The sequence below is a fragment of the Ranitomeya imitator genome, chromosome 9, assembly GCF_032444005.1.
Source record: "Ranitomeya imitator isolate aRanImi1 chromosome 9, aRanImi1.pri, whole genome shotgun sequence".
In the NCBI taxonomy this organism is placed as follows: Eukaryota; Metazoa; Chordata; class Amphibia; order Anura; family Dendrobatidae; genus Ranitomeya; species Ranitomeya imitator.
This window is the reverse complement of record NC_091290.1, coordinates 33,983,318-34,003,538: the sequence shown is the minus strand read 5'-3', so window position 1 is coordinate 34,003,538 and position 20,221 is coordinate 33,983,318. Positions and strand designations below refer to the sequence as shown.

Sequence of the window (20,221 nt, the reverse complement as noted above, 5' to 3'; positions counted from 1 at the left end):
AAATGAAACCTTCTGCACACCAAAGAGACACTTTGATCCCTTCACAAACAAAGAATTAGCACGCAGGACCTGAAAAACCGTTCTGACCTGTTTCACATGAGACTCCCAATCATCCGAGAAGATCAAAATGTCATCCAAGTACACAATCAGGAATTTATCCAGGTACTCTCGGAAGATGTCATGCATAAAGGACTGAAACACTGATGGAGCATTGGCAAGTCCGAATGGCATCACTAGATACTCAAAATGACCCTCGGGCGTATTAAATGCAGTTTTCCATTCATCGCCTCGCCTGATTCGCACCAGATTATACGCACCACGAAGATCAATCTTGGTGAACCAACTAGCCCCCTTAATCCGAGCAAACAAATCAGATAACAAAGGCAAGGGGTACTGAAATTTAACAGTGATCTTATTAAGAAGGCGATGATCTATACAAGGTCTCAGCGAACCATCCTTTTTGGCTACAAAAAAAAAAACCTGCTCCTAATGGCGACGATGACGGGCGAATATGCCCCTTCTCCAGGGATTCCTTCACATAACTGCGCATAGCGGTGTGCTCAGGCACGGATAAATTAAACAGTCGACCTTTTGGGAATTTACCACCAGGAATCAAATTGATAGCACGATCACAATCCCTATGCGGAGGTAGGGCATCGGACTTGGGCTCATCAAATACATCCCGGTAATCAGACAAGAACTCTGGAACCTCAGAAGGGGTGGATGACGAAATTGACAAAAATGGAACATCACCATGTACCCCCTGACAACCCCAGCTGGACACCGACATGGATTTCCAATCCAATACTGGATTATGGGCTTGTAGCCATGGCAACCCCAACACGACCACATCATGCAGATTATGCAACACCAGAAAGCGAACATCCTCCTGATGTGCAGGAGCCATGCACATGGTCAGCTGGGTCCAGTATTGAGGCTTATTCTTGGCCAAAGGCGTAGCATCAATACCTCTCAATGGAATAGGACACTGCAAGGGCTCCAAGAAAAACCCACAACGCTTAGCATATTCCAAGTCCATCAAATTCAGAGCAGCGCCTGAATCCACAAACGCCATGACAGAATATGATGACAAAGAGCAGATCAAGGTACCGGACAGAAGAAATTTTGACTGTACCGTACCAATGGTGGCAGACCTAGCGAACCGCTTAGTGCGCTTAGGACAATCAGAGATAGCATGAGTTGAATCACCACAGTAGAAACACAGCCCATTCAGACGTCTGTGTTCTTGCCGTTCAACTCTGGTCAAAGTCCTATCGCACTGCATAGGCTCAGGTTTAAGCTCAGGTAATACCGCCAAATGGTGCACAGATTTACGCTCACGCAAGCGTCGACCGATCTGAATAGCCAAAGACATAGACTCATTCAAACCAGCAGGCATAGGAAATCCCACCATGACATCCTTAAGGGCTTCAGAGAGACCCTTTCTGAACATAGCTGCCAGCGCAGATTCATTCCATTGAGTGAGCACTGACCATTTTCTAAATTTCTGGCAATATACCTCTATCTCATCCTGACCCTGACAAAGAGCCAGCAAATTCTTTTCTGCCTGATCCACTGAATTAGGCTCATCGTACAGCAATCCGAGCGCCAGGAAAAACGCATTGATATTACTTAATGCAGGATCTCCTGGCGCAAGAGAAAATGCCCAGTCCTGAGGGTCGCCGTGCAAAAAAGAAATAATAATCAAAACCTGTTGAACTGGATCACCAGAGGAACGAGGTTTCAAGGCCAGAAATAACTTACAATTATTTTTGAAACTCAGAAACTTAGTTCTATCTCCAAAAAACAAATCAGGAATAGGAATTCTTGGTTCTAACATAGATTTCTGATCAATAGTGTCTTGAATCTTTTGTACTCTTGCCGAGAGCTGATCCACAAATGAAGACAGACTTCTAATGTCCATCGCTACACCTGTGTACTGAACCACCCAAATGTCTAGGGGAAAAAAAAGACAAAACACAAAGCCAAGAAAAAAAAATGGTCTCAGAACTTCTTTTTTCCCTCTATTGAGAATCATTAGTACTTTAGGCTTCCTGTACTGTTGTGAAAGGTAATTCAGTATCACAATGGACATGGAGGTCAGAGCACATACAGTGATCTGACAATAACCCAAAATAATAGAACGAGCTCTGAGACGTGGGAACTCTGCAGACCGCAATCCCTGATCCTCTCCAAACACAACTAGAGGCAGCCGTGGATTGCGCCTAAAGCTCCCTATGCAACTCGGCACAGCCTGAGAAACTAACTAGCCTGAAGATAGAAAAAATAAGCCTACCTTGACTCAGAGAAATACCCCAAAGGAAAAGGCAGCCCCCCACATATAATGACTGTGAGTAAGATGAAAAGACAAACGTAGGGATGAAATAGATTCAGCAAAGTGAGGCCCGATATTCTAGACAGAACGAGGATAGGAAAGATAACTTTGCGGTCTACACAAAACCCTAAAGAAAACCACGCAAAGGGGCAAAAAGACCCTCCGTACCGAACTAACGGCACGGAGGTACACCCTTTGCGTCCCAGAGCTTCCAGCAAAACAAATAGACAAGCTGGACAGAAAAAATAGCAACAAATAGCAAAGAAGCACTTAGCTATGCAGAGCAGCAGGCCACAGGAATGATCCAGAGAAACACAAGTCCAACACTGGAACATTGACAGGAAGCATGAATCAAAGCATTAGGTGGGGTTAAGTAGAGAAGCACCTAACGACCTCACCAGATCACCTGAGGAAGGAAACTCAGAAGCAGCAGTACCAGTTTCCTCCACAAACGGAAGCTCCCAGAGAGAATCAGCCGAAGTACCACTTGTGACCACAGGAGGGAGCTCTGCCACAGAATTCACAACACAAGTCCAGAGTCCCCTTGTCCAGGTGGAAATCAGTAGTCTTCCCTTGCGCTGCAGTGTTGTAGTTCCTTACTGCCTAAGGCTTCACATAAGGTCCTCACAGATGTAATGTCTTTCTCTCTGTGTCCCCCATATAGGATAGGACAAACTCGTATGACTGGTGGCTTGAGGCTGTTTATAGGGACTCTAGCACGCCCCAGCCTCCATGGGTTGCCACCGTGCCTCCTGGGTGTAGGGCGGACAGGTAACTTGCAATTAGCTGTCCTGCCGGTCTCTGGAGCAAGGCATAAAGGTTGTTACTCCCTCAGTGTTCCGGCTACCGGGAATCTGCGCCTCAGAAGGAGGCAGCCTGTGTAGGGCTGGTCCTCTTCTGGTATCCTCTCCTTTGCTACAACTTTCTTGCATGCTCGCTGCAATACAATTCTGCCTTTGATGCCTCTTTCTAGGAGCTGCAGCTCTGAGGGCATGCACAGCTCCGTGTCCTTCCTCCTTCGTTCGCTGACAGGATCCCACTCCTGTCAGGGACCAACTAACAGAGCGGAGCTCAGCCAGGAACTCACTAACTTTCCCTACAGGCGACCAGTTTTACCTATGTGGGGAGTGACCTAATAAATAGGAGCCTGGAGTGTGAAATGTGTTGCATGTTTGTGATACCTGGATGCAGTTATCCTTCCTTGCCACCAAACATAGCATCACTCTCCCCAAGAGGAAAGCATTTCCACTGCGACAACCAGGACCCTGGGGCGCCGCATTACTTTGAATTTTATTTTCATTTTTTATGTATTTTTAGACCCAATAAAGAGACTTTTACTAGTAAACAAATTTCTTTTGGCTTTGTATTTTGTGCACATCTTTCTGGTGATATTTTACTTCCAGCTGAAGTTTTCGGGGGGGGGGGGGGGGAGGGTTGGGTGGCATACATTACCCCCCTGGGGATACAAGGTTGTGCTGCGTTGGTTTCTCACTAATTTGGGCAGCAATTACGTTATGTGTAAAGATTACTATAGCCATGATTCATCGTCATGAATGTGTACTATTAGTAGCAAGAAGATTTCTACTTTTTACAGCACTCGGTCACATGATTACTCTGGTTTTATTTCCTCATTGACAGGACTTTCTTACTTGAAACTGAAAATGGGAATATAAACCACATCCTAGTTTACTACAGTGAAGAGGTGAATATGTATCTGTGCATGTGTCTATCTATCTATCTATCTATCTATCTATCTATCTATCTATCTATCTATCTATCTATCTATCTACCCATCCATCTATCCCTGTATCTATCATTCTTTCCATCCAACAATACCATATAGTGACAGTCGTGTTATACCGAGTGCACGTTACCCATTTATTTGGAAAAGTAATATGTGTTTTTTTTCTCAATTTTTTTTGCACAGGATACTACAGGGTTTTTGTCACACTGAAGATATGGCGTTATCCTGTGAATTAGGTAAGTGTGTGATCAGAGCTTGCTAAATATATTATATACTGGTAGTATCTATTATCAGGAGGGGCGATGAGAGTGCTACATCAGTAATGGACACATTAATATTAAAAACAATAGTATAATATTATGGACGTGATATTAAAAGCTAAAGGAATATATTATGCAAACAACATTATTAGAAGCACTCTCGTTACTTTTTTTTTCTAAACCTACGTAAATGTTAGTGTAGTATAGGCAAAAACCGACTTGTTTTGAACATAGAATTGTCCTTAGTCATTCCCATATGTATGAAACCAAAGCGTTTCGGACATAGCACTGTCCTTAGTGATGAAAATTATTAAGGACAGTTCTATGTCCAAAATGCGTCAGTTTTTACCTTCATGCAAAATTGTTAATGTAACATAGTAACATAGTAACATAGTTAGTAAGGCCGAAAAAAGACATTTGTCCATCCAGTTCAGCCTATATTCCATCATAATAAATCCCCAGATCTACGTCCTTCTACAGAACCTAATAATTGTATGATACAATATTGTTCTGCTCCAGGAAGACATCCAGGCCTCTCTTGAACCCCTCGACTGAGTTCGCCATCACCACCTCCTCAGGCAAGCAATTCCAGATTCTCACTGCCCTAACAGTAAAGAATCCTCTTCTATGTTGGTGGAAAAACCTTCTCTCCTCCAGACGCAAAGAATGCCCCCTTGTGCCCGTCACCTTCCTTGGTATAAACAGATCCTCAGCGAGATATTTGTATTGTCCCCTTATATACTTATACATGGTTATTAGATCGCCCCTCAGTCGTCTTTTTTCTAGACTAAATAATCCTAATTTCGCTAATCTATCTGGGTATTGTAGTTCTCCCATCCCCTTTATTAATTTTGTTGCCCTCCTTTGTACTCTCTCTAGTTCCATTATATCCTTCCTGAATGTACCTGTAACCTTTTAAGCTGAACCAATAAATTGGAGAAGTTTTATATGTCATGGAAATGAATAAGGACAATTCTATGTCGGATTTTGCCTTGATGCAAGATTTTTAATGTACCTGGAACCTTTTAAGCTGTACTAACAAATTGATGATGTTTATATCCAAATGGCTGGATACCTTCATTTGCTTTGTTGGCATCTGAAGCTTTTACTTTCTGTGTCGAGGAATTTCAACAGCCAATCTACGGGAACTGGAGAACGTTGTACTTTGTAGTTAAGAACAGAGCCACGTTCCATGATAATAAATATGGATTAAAAGTAAGCAGAAAGACATAAAGTAATATTACCATATTTTTCGGACTGTAAGGCACACTTTTTTCGCCCCCAAATTTTGGGGGAAAATGGGGGTGCGTCTTATAGTCTGAATGTACTTACCAAGAGCGGCAGCAGGAGTCGGGCAATTCTGCCAGCTTTGGGTTGGGAAGAGGGGGTGTTCGGTGGTCCAATGCTGCAGGGCGGTGACAAGACTCCCACCTCAGACTGGTGCGAGTGCTCGGTGGTGCGGGGACTCCGTCGACATTTTGTGAAAGCCCAGAGCCCCTGCACTTCCATTGTTGCAGTGCTGTGGCCTCCACAAAAATGGACGCTGAGGGTGGCGCATGTGTAGCACCCCAGGTAACCGGTTACTACAGTGATGTTGCCTTTCCCTCGGGGAGGGTAATGTCATGCTTGGAGGCAATAGAGTTCTCTTTACCAGGTAAGGCACCCACACACAACACATTCCAAATCCAAGCCAGGAGGGGGAGCTCAGGACCCGGATTCAGGGGAGATTCCTTAAGCTATATGTATCCTGACCTGGAGGAGGAGCTAGGCAGTTGGTCCAGAGAGGCCAAGGAAGACAGTGAGTCTCCAGGAGGGAGAGATAGGAGAAGGACGTCTGGAGCAGACAGCGAGGCCAGCAGCCACATGGGAGCTGCAGCCTCTGGAAAGACAAGAGAACCTGAAGAGTGGAATTGCAGTGGAGCATTAAAGAAAGGAAGCCAGAAGGGAGCTTGTTGAGGAACTTCAGCTGAAGCAGAGTTGGTACGTAAGGAGAATAGCTGAGCAGGCGTGGGAGTTTGCAGCTCCTGGAAGAAAGTGGAAGAGAGCAGTGAGAGCGTACCTTGCCAGCGAGCTTAAGGCCGCAGGGACCTCACACAACAGCGCAAGGAGGAAAGGCTCACGGACCTCAACTGGGAAGGAGATTCTCCCATTGCCTCTGAGCCGGCTGGACCACCACCCGTGCCTGGTACCCTGGACTGTGGCCTGCTAACTACAGTAAACCAGGAAAAGACTCTTACAACTTGTGTCCTCTATTTATTCCTCGGCATACAACATCTCTGCCGCACACCTTGGGAGCCCTGGGGACCCCGCTTCACCTGTGGGAAGCGTCACCATCACTGCTGCATCAACATCCCCCAGAGGACCCCCTTTAAAGCAACGTCGGTCACCCTGACCGAAAACCACAGGTGGCGTCAGGACAAACTAAAATTTATAACCCCCTTTACATGGGCGCCCAGGGCCACGGACCGGGTCGCAGCCACTGTGACATCTTCTTTAAGACCTGACCCGATACCAAGTGCCCCACGGCCCTGGCGGGCGACCCATTTTGGCGTCACGAACAGGATGGACCGACCCATTGAAATGAGTCCTGCACCATGGACTATAATGGACTGTGTTATACTGTGTGAAATTGTAATATGGCCACCATTGCTGTACCACGAGGCAGATAGAGAACAGGAAAACATGTGTTGCCATGGGTGGAGTTCAAGAACCGGCACGAAAGCTGGGACCACCCACGACAGTGACTTTGATGCCAGAAAAACATGTCACCAGGATGGATCCGCCCCCGGAGATGGCCTGCGGGAAAAGGCAAGAGACACCGCCCAAAAAGCTGTAGAGAAAGCCCTGGAAGCGTGATGGAGAAGGACGCGGAACAGTGTGGCAGCAGTATGGCTGCACGCTACCTGGTAAAGGCTTTGGCAGACAACGGAGAAGAGCCGCCAGAACCAGCAACTACCTCTAAAGATGTCTCCGGTTTGCAGCGGCATGAAACCTCGGACCTGCAACCTACCATGGACCTGGAGCTCTTCACTGCAGAGATGGAGGAGCTGGCCCAGCAACTTTTAAAGACACAGATGACAGCGGTGGCCGCCTGGAAAGAATCCATGGTCCGAAGAATTACAATCGCCCAGCGACAGTGCTCACCAGCCGCGCTCCCAGCCCTGGCGGAACCTGCATCTTCGAGCTCGGTGGAGCCAGAGGGTAGTGCTCTGCTGGAAAAGGTGACTTCGCCAACGGAGAACCCGGACCTCGCGACTGCTACCTTGACGGAGCCAGAAAGTGAAACACCGACGGAAAGCGAGATGCTGCAAATGGACACGACCGCGCCGCTGCACCAGGCCCTGCAGACAGCACACCAGGCCCCAGTGGAGACAGAAAAAGACACCGGCACCGGCGAGACAGGTATGGAAACTGCCCCAGAAGCTGAAGACACCTTAGTGAGACCACTAGCACCCCCGCCAACTTTAATGCTCAGACAAATGCAGCAATGGATTGCGGGGGCTCTGGGTTTTCACAAAATGTTGGCGGAGCCCCACCGAGCCCCACCAAACACTGCCGCACCAGTCTGGGACAGGGTCATTTCATCGTCGGACCACTGAACACTGTGACCACGCTCCACCAGCGCTGTCGATCTTCCCCCCCGGTAAGCTGAATTCGGACTGTAAGATGGACCCCCACTTGACGCATTATTTTTTTCTCCCTATTTTCCTTTTTAAAATTTGGGGTGCTTCTTATGGTCCGGTATGTCTTATAGTCCAAAAAATGCGGTACTATTGTATGGATATTATTAAAAAAGTGTAAAGTACATGTGCAATAAAGAACTCTAATTGCCATAAAGCATAAAGTAATGTAAGATCACAAAAGTTAATAATAAGTAATGACATATACATGGACAAAGGAAAAATAGTGCTAAGATACACAAAGTATAAGGTGACCAATAGCATGTGAATAATGTAGGACAGATTTAAAGGGATGAAAAGTCTGAGCTTCAAATTCATCTGACTACCATACAATTGATCTAGATTTCTAAAGCAAAAACTTCTGGTGAAAAATCTATAGACATCGCTTTTCTGGTGCTATAGACTAGTACATAGGGGCATATGGTATTGGTATCTTTTTATTCCTCCCACTAAAATGATAAAGCAGGGGGAAACGTGGGGAAAAAGTATCACCTTTAAGGACAACTTGCATTTAATTTACTTTTGCATTTATGAGTGCTACTGTAAGGGGTGTGGACTGGACTGTTGCGTTCATGCCCCTGAAGATACCAATCGCTTTGTAGTGTGTAGAGTGTTGTGTGTCTCTTTTATACATCGTGTCATGTAATGTCTGGTAATGTTGATAATGATGGTAGTGTATAGTATAGGACAAGGCATGGTTTAGGGCTTAGGACATAAGATCGGTAGTATAAGGTAGTGACTGTAGTTAGATTGTGACGTTAGTGTAAAGATTCCTGTAGGTTAGTTAGATAGGGACAAGTTCAAGTAGTGGTAGGAAGTGTCTGTGAGCAGTGCTGCCGTTGAGTGACCTACTAGAAAGGAGACCAAGGGACAAGGGAGTAGCGCGAACTGAAACTGACCGAAGACGAGACAGAGTGGCCTTCCACCTTAAAGGGGTTCTTTGTTAGGACAACTTTTTCACGAGAAACCCTGAACTTGCTAAAAGTCAAAGGTAACATACCTAAACAGGACTGTGTTCGTGGGACTAGTGGGTGGTCCTGAGCAGTAGATCCAAGGCGCCAGTAGTGGAAGAAATAGAATGTGGAATCGCTGAGCAGGTAGAGAGACGTGCTGATCAGGACTGTGGCATCAAGCTAGGCTATGACGAAGTAGGGGGAGCCAGTAAAGTAAAGACTGTGTTTTAAAACGGGAGTCTCCTTTATTGAACCTTAAACCCATGGTCCTGGCCAGCCAACACCATTGGCTATAGGACGCTTGTGTGGGGCAAGGCCCTCACAATTCCAGCACTCAGCTACGATCCACTCTTTCATGTAGCGAGCTGGGGCGTCACAGAAGGTGAGCGCCTCGCCCTCGACTACCGCGTCACGCTAAACTCCATGCCCTCGCATAATGATAGAGATATAAATGTGAAGCGATTGATTTACAGTCTAAATATCTTTTGATTTAAAATGCTATTTGTAGGCAGCGCCAAGAGCATTTTACACACCGAATCCTAAAAACACAGATTTCAAGGAGCCTGGAGAACCTGAATCAAGGCCAATATTTCCCCATGCAGTAACTGCAGTGAATGATATGCATAATATCCTTGGATAAACATGCTGATTTCCCTCGCCCCCCCAAAAAAACAAAAAACATTTCTATGATTATAATTATTATTATTATTTTTTTTTTCTCACAAGATATGTACACTAAAAACAATAAAAAACGTGTTTTATTCACCCACTGCAGGTCCAGCTCTTCCTCTCCGCCGCTGCCACTGGTCATTGTTAAAAAGCTGCAGATGAGCTTTTGATGAGTTTTTGATGTTGCAGATTTTCTGCACCCATTAAGTAAAATAGGTTACTTTGCATTTTTTAAAAAAAATGGCAAGAACTTACCAAAAACTCATCACGGAAACCTAGACTCAAGCAGATTAATTCTGGAAGCCCCCTTTAAATAAGTTGTAATAATTATTTCTTAGATTTTTTTTTTTTACCAAAAGTCAACTACTTACAATTGCTTTCATTTTCAGTTGCTCAAACATCTGTGTTAATTGTCTGGTTTGGATTAGGAGTAGCTATGATTGTAATGGGTAAGTCATTATTCCATTATCTTTCTGTTACTTATCATGTATGACAATCAGTGATTAATAGTGAATTCATGAGTTATCTGAAAGCTTGTACTGCAATGTGTCATCAAAAATGACAAAATGTTTTTGCATTGAATGTTTTTTTTTTTTAAGTATGGCTTTTTTTATTCCATATCACAAACTGTACTAAAAATAAAGAAATATCGACGCGTTTCAGGTTCCAACCGAACCCGTTTTCAAAATAAACTACAGATCTGGTTCAAACCTGAAATGCGTCAATAAAAAAACGACTTGAATTGCCCTAAGAGTGCGGAACTATTGGAGTTGTGTCACCACAACCCACCAGGTGAACACTTCCTTACCCCCTATTCCCATTTACCTCAGAGATACCCTATGTGGGCTTGTCTCTTTTCTATTTTTTTTCTTGAAAAATAAAAAATTTGAAATCTTGCAATCTCACCATAATATTCTAGACTCATACTTCCTGGTGTTTCAGGAAATTCATAAACATTAATAGAAAATGACTGACTCAGACCTTATGTTTATATTGGACATTTAAGAAGCATGTGCAAAGGTCATTGTGAAGGGAGTGGGACTGTAATCTTTGTCTGAAGCCAGTTGCCTAAAAGGACTACCTCGGACAGACTTGGCTCATGCCAATCCATTTAGCAGATCCCAGAGGAACCATTGACTTTACTCTTTAACCCCTGTATTGGGATCTGGACTTACTACGGGGCCCCTGAGTTGTATCCACAGAGTGGCTGCTTGTCAGAGGAGCAAGCATGAGACAAAAGGATAAAACTACCCTAAATAGCTTCATCAGCAACTAGAGGACAGAACCAGGGACAGAACCAAGAAATAAAACTGTAGTCGTGGTAACAGCTGAGGTCAGATACCAGGTGGTCAGTTAAAACAAAGTAAGGCTAGCCTAGGTCAGAGTCAGGAGAGTTTACAAAACAAACATGGTTTGAATCACAAGTCGAGTACGAATCAGGAAAAGATCATCAGGAGTAGCACCAGTGAACCAGGAAAAGATCATCAGGAGTAGCACCGGGAACCAGGAAAAGATCATCAGGAGTGGCACCAGTGTACCAGGAAAAGATCATCAGGAGTAGCACCAGTGAACCAGGAAAAGATCATCAGGAGTAGCACCGGTGTACCAGGAAAAGATCATCAGGAGTGGCACCAGTGTACCAGGAAAAGATCATCAGGAGTGGCACCGGTGAACCAGGAAAAGATCATCAGGAGTGGCACCGGTGAACAAGGAAAAGATCATCAGGAGTAGCACAGGTGAACCAGGAAAAGATCATAAGGAGTAGCACCGGTGAGTGACCCAGGAAAAGATCATCAGGAGTAGCACCGGGAACCAGGAAAAGATCATCAGGAGTGGCACCAGTGTACCAGGAAAAGATCATCAGGAGTAGCACCAGTGAACCAGGAAAAGATCATCAGGAGTAGCACCGGTGTACCAGGAAAAGATCATCAGGAGTGGCACCAGTGTACCAGGAAAAGATCATCAGGAGTGGCACCGGTGAACCAGGAAAAGATCATCAGGAGTGGCACCGGTGAACAAGGAAAAGATCATCAGGAGTAGCACAGGTGAACCAGGAAAAGATCATAAGGAGTAGCACCGGTGAGTGACCCAGGAAAAGATCATCAGGAGTAGCACCGGTGAACCAGGAAAAGATCATCAGGAGTAGCACCGGTGAACCAGGAAAAGATCATCAGGAGTAGCACCGGTGAACAAGGAAAAGATCATCAGGAGTAGCACCGGTGAACCAGGAAAAGATCACCAGGAGTAGCACCGACGAACCAGGAAAAGATCATCAGGAGTAGCACCGGTGTACCAGGAAAAGATCATCAGGAGTAGCACCAGTGAACCAGGAAAAGATCATCAGGAGTAGCACCGGTGAACCAGGAAAAGATCATCAGGAGTAGCACCGGCGAACCAGGAAAAGATCATCAGGAGTAGCACCGGCGAACCTGGAAAAGATCATCAGGAGTAGCACCGGCGAACCAGGAAAAGATCATCAGGAGTAGCACCGGTGAACCAGGAAAAGATCATCAGGAGTAGCACCGGTGAACCAGGAAAAGATCATCAAGAGTAGCACCGGTGAACCAGGAAAAGATCATCAGGAGTAGCACCGGTGTACCAGGAAAAGATCATCAGGAGTGGCACCGGTGAACAAGGAAAAGATCATCAGGAGTGGCACCGGTGAACAGGGAAAAGATCATCAGGAGTAGCACCGATGAACCAGGAAAAGATCATCAGGAGTGGCACCGGTGTACCAGGAAAAGATCATCAGGAGTGGCACCGGTGAACAAGGAAAAGATCATCAGGAGTGGCACCGGTGAACAGGGAAAAGATCATCAGGAGTAGCACCGATGAACCAGGAAAAGATCATCAGGAGTGGCACCGGTGAACAAGGAAAAGATCATCAGGAGTGGCACCGGTGAACAGGGAAAATATCATCAGGAGTAGCATCGGTGAACCAGGAAAAGATCATCAGGAGTAGCACCGGTGTACCAGGAAAAGATCATCAGGAGTGGCACCAGTGTACCAGGAAAAGATCATCAGGAGTGGCACCGGTGAACCAGGAAAAGATCATCAGGAGTAGCACCGGTGAACAAGGAAAAGATCATCAGGAGTAGCACCGGTGAACCAGGAAAAGATCATAAGGAGTAGCACTGGTGAGTGACCCAGGAAAAGATCATCAGGAGTAGCACCGGTGAACCAGGAAAAGATCATCAGGAGTAGCACCGGTGAACCAGGAAAAGATCATCAGGAGTAGCACCGGTGAACCAGGAAAAGATCATCAGGAGTAGCACCGGTGAACAAGGAAAAGATCATCAGAAGTAGCACCGACGAACCAGGAAATATCCAAGCAATAACTGGCAACTCCCAGTAATATGCTGGGAGTTTAAGTAGAATGTGGTACTGTGGTATATACCACAGAAGGTGCTTGGTTACATCTGCTGGATGGTTAGACAGCACACACACACCCATTCTGTCAGACTGGATTGCACCACAGTTTGTAGCCACACTAGTATAACTTTCTGGACAGAGCATTTGCCACCTAGTGATAATGGCTACAACATCTCCTCTATAACCAGTACTTCCCCCAGAATGAATATGGCAGTGTCTGACAAAGAAGGAGCAGGATGAGTTCTGACCTAATCTATTGTAAAAGGTAGATCCTGTGTTGTCAGCTGTGTATAGAGGCGTTACTTATCATTTTAATACTGCCTGTGATGATAATGAGCCTGCTGAAAACGTTTCTCGAAAGGACAGGAAGTTTGACTCTAAAATAGCCACAGCGGCCATAGTGAATATTGCAAGACTACTAAAGTTTTATTTATTTTTATAAAGATCGGGATATTTAAAAGAAAAATGCTAAAAATGTTTTAAAAGTACTTGTTCCTGGATCTAAAAACAATAGACCTTTTTCTGATTCCCTAACTAAAATCCCCGGGCCTCACACTCTGGGCCGGGATTTTCGGCTTTGAATAGGCCTGGAAGAGTTTTGCACAAGTGCAAAAAAGTCACGACAACATAATGTTATAGCGTGTGCCGTGACCTAACGCACATATGCAGAACCCTCCGGGGAATTCAGCGTGAACGGTGGCGATCAGAAAATGCGGCAAGGACCAGACGGGTGATTGTGAGGAGCGGAAAGACCGGAGAAATGAGTATAAGTATTTTTTTAAATTATTTTTTTATATTTTGATGCCCTGTTATTTTTCAGACAAATAGTAAACAGCAGCCGCCATTTTGCTCTGATGCAAATTACAAAAAAAAAAAAAAAAAAAATCGGCATTTTGGTGAATGCAGATTTTTTTAGAATTTTCGATTTTATTTGCTCATTTACTGTCCATTCTTGGGAAAGTAGATCTCTACTGTTTCCAGCTTGTCAATTTTGGAGCTCATGATCTAAAGTACGACATCCATACAAGCTTTTGGGCTTTTGATAGTATGTTTTATCCAACAGACACATGACTTTGCGCAAGAACCGCATTTTGAATCCCAAAACCGCAAAGCCATTACAATTGGGGGCATGGTTTTTAGGATGGAACAGCTGCTCTCTGGCAGAATCATGTTCCCATGTAGAAACATTTTGTTCTTCTGCATCACGGCAGGGTCAGCGCCACTCCATTTGGACTTACGGTATCCTAATTTTGCTAATGTGATAGAGTTTATGGCGGGATATGCCATAAATATATAGTAGATGTCCGTCCCGCCACTAGGACCCATATCTGCCTCAAATATGGTCCCCGATTTCAGTGGAGAGTTGGTCAGAATTCCCACCTCCCCACTGACATCTACAGCTATCAAGGTCCTGTTCTCAAGATTGATGCAAGTCCCATTGGTCGGGTATGGATCTTCTATACGTTGATAGTATACCACGAATAATATGCCATGAATGTACCCTTTAACGGTTAACCAAAGGAATTTTTCTCCTCCTGACCCTTTTTTAAAGGGAACCTGTCAGCAACCTTTTTGATGTATAATCTGAGAGCAGCATAATGTAGGGTCAGACCCTGATTCTAGCGATGTGTTACTTACTAGGCTGTGTTTTACTATTTCAATAAAATCAGTGTTTTATTAGCAGATTATCATTACTGGACTAGGTGTCTCTTGCCTCCTAGTCCAACCCCACCCCCAACACTGTTTCTTACTGAATTCCTACTTATCCACAGGAGCCATTCATAAAGATGACTGTCCGAGCAGGCCGTACATGCCCATCTTTCTTCTGATTAATGGAGTTGTCCATTTGGTGTCGGTTATATTATTGCTTCTAAGATCTCAGCTGGAGAAATGTTGCATGCCTTTAGAATATTTTATTATTATGATTAGCTTTGGCTGGTTTGTAGCAGGTAAGTGGTCATCATTTATAATTGAGGGTGATTCACGCTCTACTTTACAAGGAGAAATTGATGTAACTTCTAAAAGAGACAGTCTACCGTGCTGAAATTTGGACTGTACATTCCTTGGTTCATGAGAAACTGAGGTTTTAAATCGGGTGTTTAAAATGTCCACCTTTCGCATCTAAGGCTACTTTCACACTAGCGTTTCCTGCAATCCGTCACAATGCGTCGTTTTGCAGAAAAAACGCATCCTGCAAAAGTGCTTGCAGGATGCCTTTTTTCCCCATAGACTTGTATTGACGACGCATTTGCGACGGATTGCCACACGTCGCATCCGTCGAGCGACGGATGCGTCGTGCTTTGGCGGACCGTCGGGAGCAAAAAACGCTACATGTAACATTTTTTGCTCCCGACGGACTGCTTTTTCCGACCGCGCATGCGCGGCCGGAACTCTGCCCCCACCTCCCTGCACCTTACAATGGGGCAGCGGATGCGCCGGAAAAATGCATCCGCTGCACCCATTGTGCAATGCAGCAAACGCTAGCGTCGGAATCTCTCCCCGATGCATTGCGACGGGGAGATTCCGACGCTAGTGTGAAAGGAGCCTAAGCCTGACTAAAGGTGCCATTTCCTATTGTTGAATGTATTCCGCAGGAAGTTTGGGGTCATAGCCTGAATTTTTCACTGTATATTCTTTCTGACTACCTGTATTGTTGGTAATTTGTTACTGTACCCCCAATCTATCAAATAACCCCCCCAAAAAATGTTCTCCATCATGCCTATCCAGTAATGTTCCTGAACGTTCCAGGTTATTCATCAATGACAGATTACACTTCTTGGATGGCGGATTTTGACCTCCAAACGTCTTTAGAAATTCACTTTGGCTCCTCTTTCAGGACTACGCTTTTCAATAAGTTTTCACAATGAAAACACGATCCTCCTAACTGTACATCGTTGACAAATGAAGAAGGAATTCGGCAGGAGCGAAATGCAGCATCACACGTAAACTACAGAATGGCGTGCAGGAAGTCTATCTCGTAGTGGAGTTGACCGGCGGGGTGATAAGTCGGCAAAGACCACTCAGTGCGAGGATGCTTCTCTACGTCTCTCTCGCTGAGCATTATTGCACTCGCACTGCTCATGAACCAAAGTCCAAATTTCAATACGGTTGACCATCTCTTTTAGTAGTTACAGCAATTTTTCTGGGTAAAGTAGTGGGTGAGTCACCCTGTATAATATTTCAAACGTTACCTACATCATAAGAACGGTGTGTACAATTTTTCTGACATTTATTTCACAATACTTGCTGCATCATTTACATCATTGTGGGACTTGGTGGAAGCCTGAGCTTCTAGAACTCCTAAGGCTGCCGTCACACTGGCAGTATTTGGTCAGTATTTTACCTCCGTATTTGTAAATCCTAATTGTCTCTAGAGAAGTAGTAGTGCCTCAAAAACAACACTCACATAGAATCTAATCAACAACGTCCGTGATGCTATAATAGCCCATGGACAAAAAGTGAAAAAGGCAAAAAGTAGAATTAAAAGGTTATATCTTTATTACAAAAATAATTAAAAAGACCAAAACAGTGACAGGGCTAAAAAAAACCTCCATAGGGGAGGACCAATCGTATAACAGACGCAACCAATATACTGTGAGATTCCTTGCAGTAAAAGACAACATGAGTGTAAATATGCTAAGGCATAGGTATAGAATAAAAATACAGTGACATTGTCTATGCACGGGGGATAAGATAACCTGAGTTCTGGCAAGAACTATATAGCCAAAACTACACCCCAGTATAATAGGACAATTAACCGGACAGACTGCAATTCATAGCATACAAAAGAAAAGCACCAAAGCAGTTTTTACGTCCAAAATATCAAAATAGTTTATTAATTAAAAAGATCAACAGATAGGTATATGATGAGCAACAGGAGAACATGTAAACAGTATAACACCATATGCCCAAATGGAGCAGCAGACGGTACGTGGGGTGAATCATATTCAATATATGGGGAATTTCCACATCGTATAGCAGGCCCAAGGCCAATAGAGGCCATAACAGGTACAAAGTCACACTCCCATCATTAATTGCCCTATCGTACGACACAAAGTGTGAAAGGCATCACATAGGAAGAGGGAAAAGACCCCGATCTTACCCGTAATCAGTACACCAGCCACCGCACCATCCACCGCTCACCCCGACGCTCGTTTCGGAATGAAACCTTCCTCAGGGGGCGTATAGAAGTAGATATAAATATAACTGCAAGCGATAAAAAACAGGTATATATAAGAAGCGGAAGCTCAGTCTCACCAACCTGACTATAGGTACAGAACTGTAATAGCCAACTATACATATAAAGTGTCAATGACGAATATAACACTGGCAGGCCATGTAGGAACAATACCGAAAAAAACTATATGTGCCAAATCTGCAACTAAAAGATGCTAGAAAAATGATAATAATAATGCAATATACCAGGTGACGGGCTACAAGCTAGCAATAAATGCCTCTGTGTGGCCACAAGTGGGATAAAGATGCCGTACAAATGATATACCTGGCAGTGTGCAAATGCTGCAGCTGGTCAGTTGACACCGGACGCAACGTACTGCCGTGGTAAGCTCTCCCATACCTCTACCTGCTGGTACTTCTCCTGCTTTACCACCCGGTCCATGATTATGGTTCTTACCGCTTTATACTGCCACTTTGTTATTCCCAGCTGCAGCATTTGCACACTGCCAGGTATATCATTTGTACGGCATCTTTATCCCACTTGTGGCCACACAGAGGCATTTATTGCTAGCTTGTAGCCCGTCACCTGGTATATTGCATTATTATTATCATTTTTCTAGCATCTTTTAGTTGCAGATTTGGCACATATAGTTTTTCGGTATTGTTCCTACATGGCCTGCCAGTGTTATATTCGTCATTGTTTTTTGTGAGAATGATAATCTTTTAGGGCTTATTTAGATGCCGTTTTATACACTAATGTGTTTCTTTACTTTTTTAGGCAGTTCGTTTGTGTTTAAAACCATAAATGAGGATGAAGAACTTGTTCTTTGTTACCCAAATCTCTACTCATTTGCCTTGGCTATGCTGATAGTGGAATACCTGTTCTATATAGGAGGTCTTCTGAGTTGGTACTGTTGCTTTAAATATAGACAATACTTTTATGAGAGGTGAGTGTTATGTAGTTCGTCTTTCTTTTCTCTACTTTTATGACTATATTCACAAGACGAGCTGACTAGCTGATTACTTTTTTGATGGCATAATTTTGGGGTAATTACATAAAAAATATTTTGGGATTTTATGTAATGAAAATTGCACAAACAGAAAGCAGACGACCCTTTTAACTATTTTACACTGTAAAAAAAAACATAAAAATGGCTTTTTACCTCTCTGTATTTTGAAAGCTATAGCCTACTTATCCATCCATTAATAAAGTTGTGTGGGAGATTATTTTTTGTGCCAAGTTGCAGTTTCTCATCATTTTAGATACAGATTTTTTTTTTTTTTACTTCTTTTTATTTTGTTTTATTGAAGTTGTGAGTAACCAAAAACAGCAATTCTGACATTTTTTTATGCTGTATATTGTATTCAAATAAATACCATTCAAATGTTATCGTCTGGTTTATTGTTTTTTTTTTCTTTTTGTAGATATTAAAAAAAAAAAAGTTTTCCCTTCTTTTAGAGCTAATCTTTCTGTCTCTCATTTTGTATTACTTTTCTTTTTTTCCATTGAGTTATCATTTTACTTTTTCTCTATCATTTCTATACCTATCGATCTTATTAACTAGTCAAAATTACTAGTAGATAATTTTCTTTATTTTATTTCAGGCTTCGGTGACAGCGGAAAACAAGAAAGTAATCAGCAAAATCATTATCTGATGTAATATCAGCATTATGGAAGTGCAACAATTGAATGATATAAATAATCCAAAAATATCAGAGCAGCCTCCGTGATTTATATTAATCTAAAACAATAAAATGAGAGTTGTAGTTTTGCAGTTTGGAAACGTTTTGCAATATTCAGTATGTGTCAGTTATTACATTGAGATTTACAGTCAGTTTTTAAAGAAGTTCTAACTACTTTTACATTGATGGCTTATACTTAGGGTAGGTCATCAGTGTCTGATTGGCCGGCGTCCAACAACCAGCACACCGACAATCAGCTGTTATCGGTGTTGGCGGCGCCGGCCGGAATTACCTACTTGCCGAGCTGCTCCGTCTACTTGTAGTGGCCGCCATAGGATACTGCACATCCGCCTCCTACTCAAATATTAAAATCAATAGGAGGCAGATGTTCAGTACCACTGGCAGCCACTATAAGTAAACAGCCAGCTCTTCACGTAAGTACTTCCGGCCGTCCACCGATGACAGCTGATCAGCGGGGGTGCCGGGTGTTGGACCCCAGACAATCAAATATTGATGACCTACCCTAAATATAGACCATCAATGTAAAAGTAGTGGACAACCTCTTTAAGAATATAAGTTAATATTTAAAACAAAAAATACATACATACATATAATTATTAGTAGAAAAAGCAGATTGACGTTTCAGAGTAAACCGTGCTGATGTATAAAGGAAGCAGTTGCAGAATGGAACAGCAATGTCATAGCTTTTATTTTTACGCATTTTGTGCTTGCAACGAGTTTAAAAAAAACAAACAAAAAACACAGCACAATCAGTATAAAAAGAAAAGAGGGTTGAAAACACCAACACTTAAAAAAGGAGGAACCACCCACCTGGTCATAAATTAAAAAAAAAAAGCTGTAGCTTTCAGAATAAAACGATGCAAAAATAATTATTTTTCCTATAAAACAGTTTTTATTGTGTAAAAGCGTCAAAACATAAAAAAAAATATTAATGTGGTAGTTCTGTAATTGTACTAACCCGAAAAATGAAGTCTGCTTTATCAAATTTACCACACGGTAACCGGCATAAAAAAATAAATTCCTGAATCACTGTTTTTTGTTCATTCTGCCTCCCAAAAATGTTATGTACCCGAAAATGGTACCATCAAAAAAAGTCAACATGTCCCACAAAAACAAGATTCTATCTGCAGAAATATAGAAAAATTATAGCTCTCAACATATGGCGATAAAAAAACTATTTTTTGAAAAAAAAAAGCATCTTTTAGTGTGTGACAGCAGCCAAACATAAAAACTGGATATAAATCTGGTATTGCAGTAATTGCACTGACACAAAGAATAAAACTGTTTAATCAGTTATATCGCACCAGAAATGGTAATAAATTAAAACC

At 43.2% G+C, this 20,221-nt stretch overlaps 1 protein-coding gene across 1 annotated transcript; it reads left to right on the top strand.

Annotated features, from left to right (window-relative positions):
- The first annotated feature begins 3,989 nt into the window (after positions 1–3,989).
- LOC138648735 (transmembrane protein 272-like) lies at positions 3,990–19,026 on the top strand. Its single transcript, XM_069738585.1, has 6 exons — positions 3,990–4,037; positions 4,263–4,315; positions 10,031–10,090; positions 14,786–14,962; positions 17,968–18,136; positions 18,795–19,026. The coding sequence occupies exons 2-6, from the start codon at positions 4,294–4,296 to the stop codon at positions 18,802–18,804; spliced, it is 438 nt and encodes a 145-aa protein (XP_069594686.1). The 5' UTR covers positions 3,990–4,037; positions 4,263–4,293; the 3' UTR covers positions 18,805–19,026.
- Positions 19,027–20,221: the final 1,195 nt, after the last annotated feature.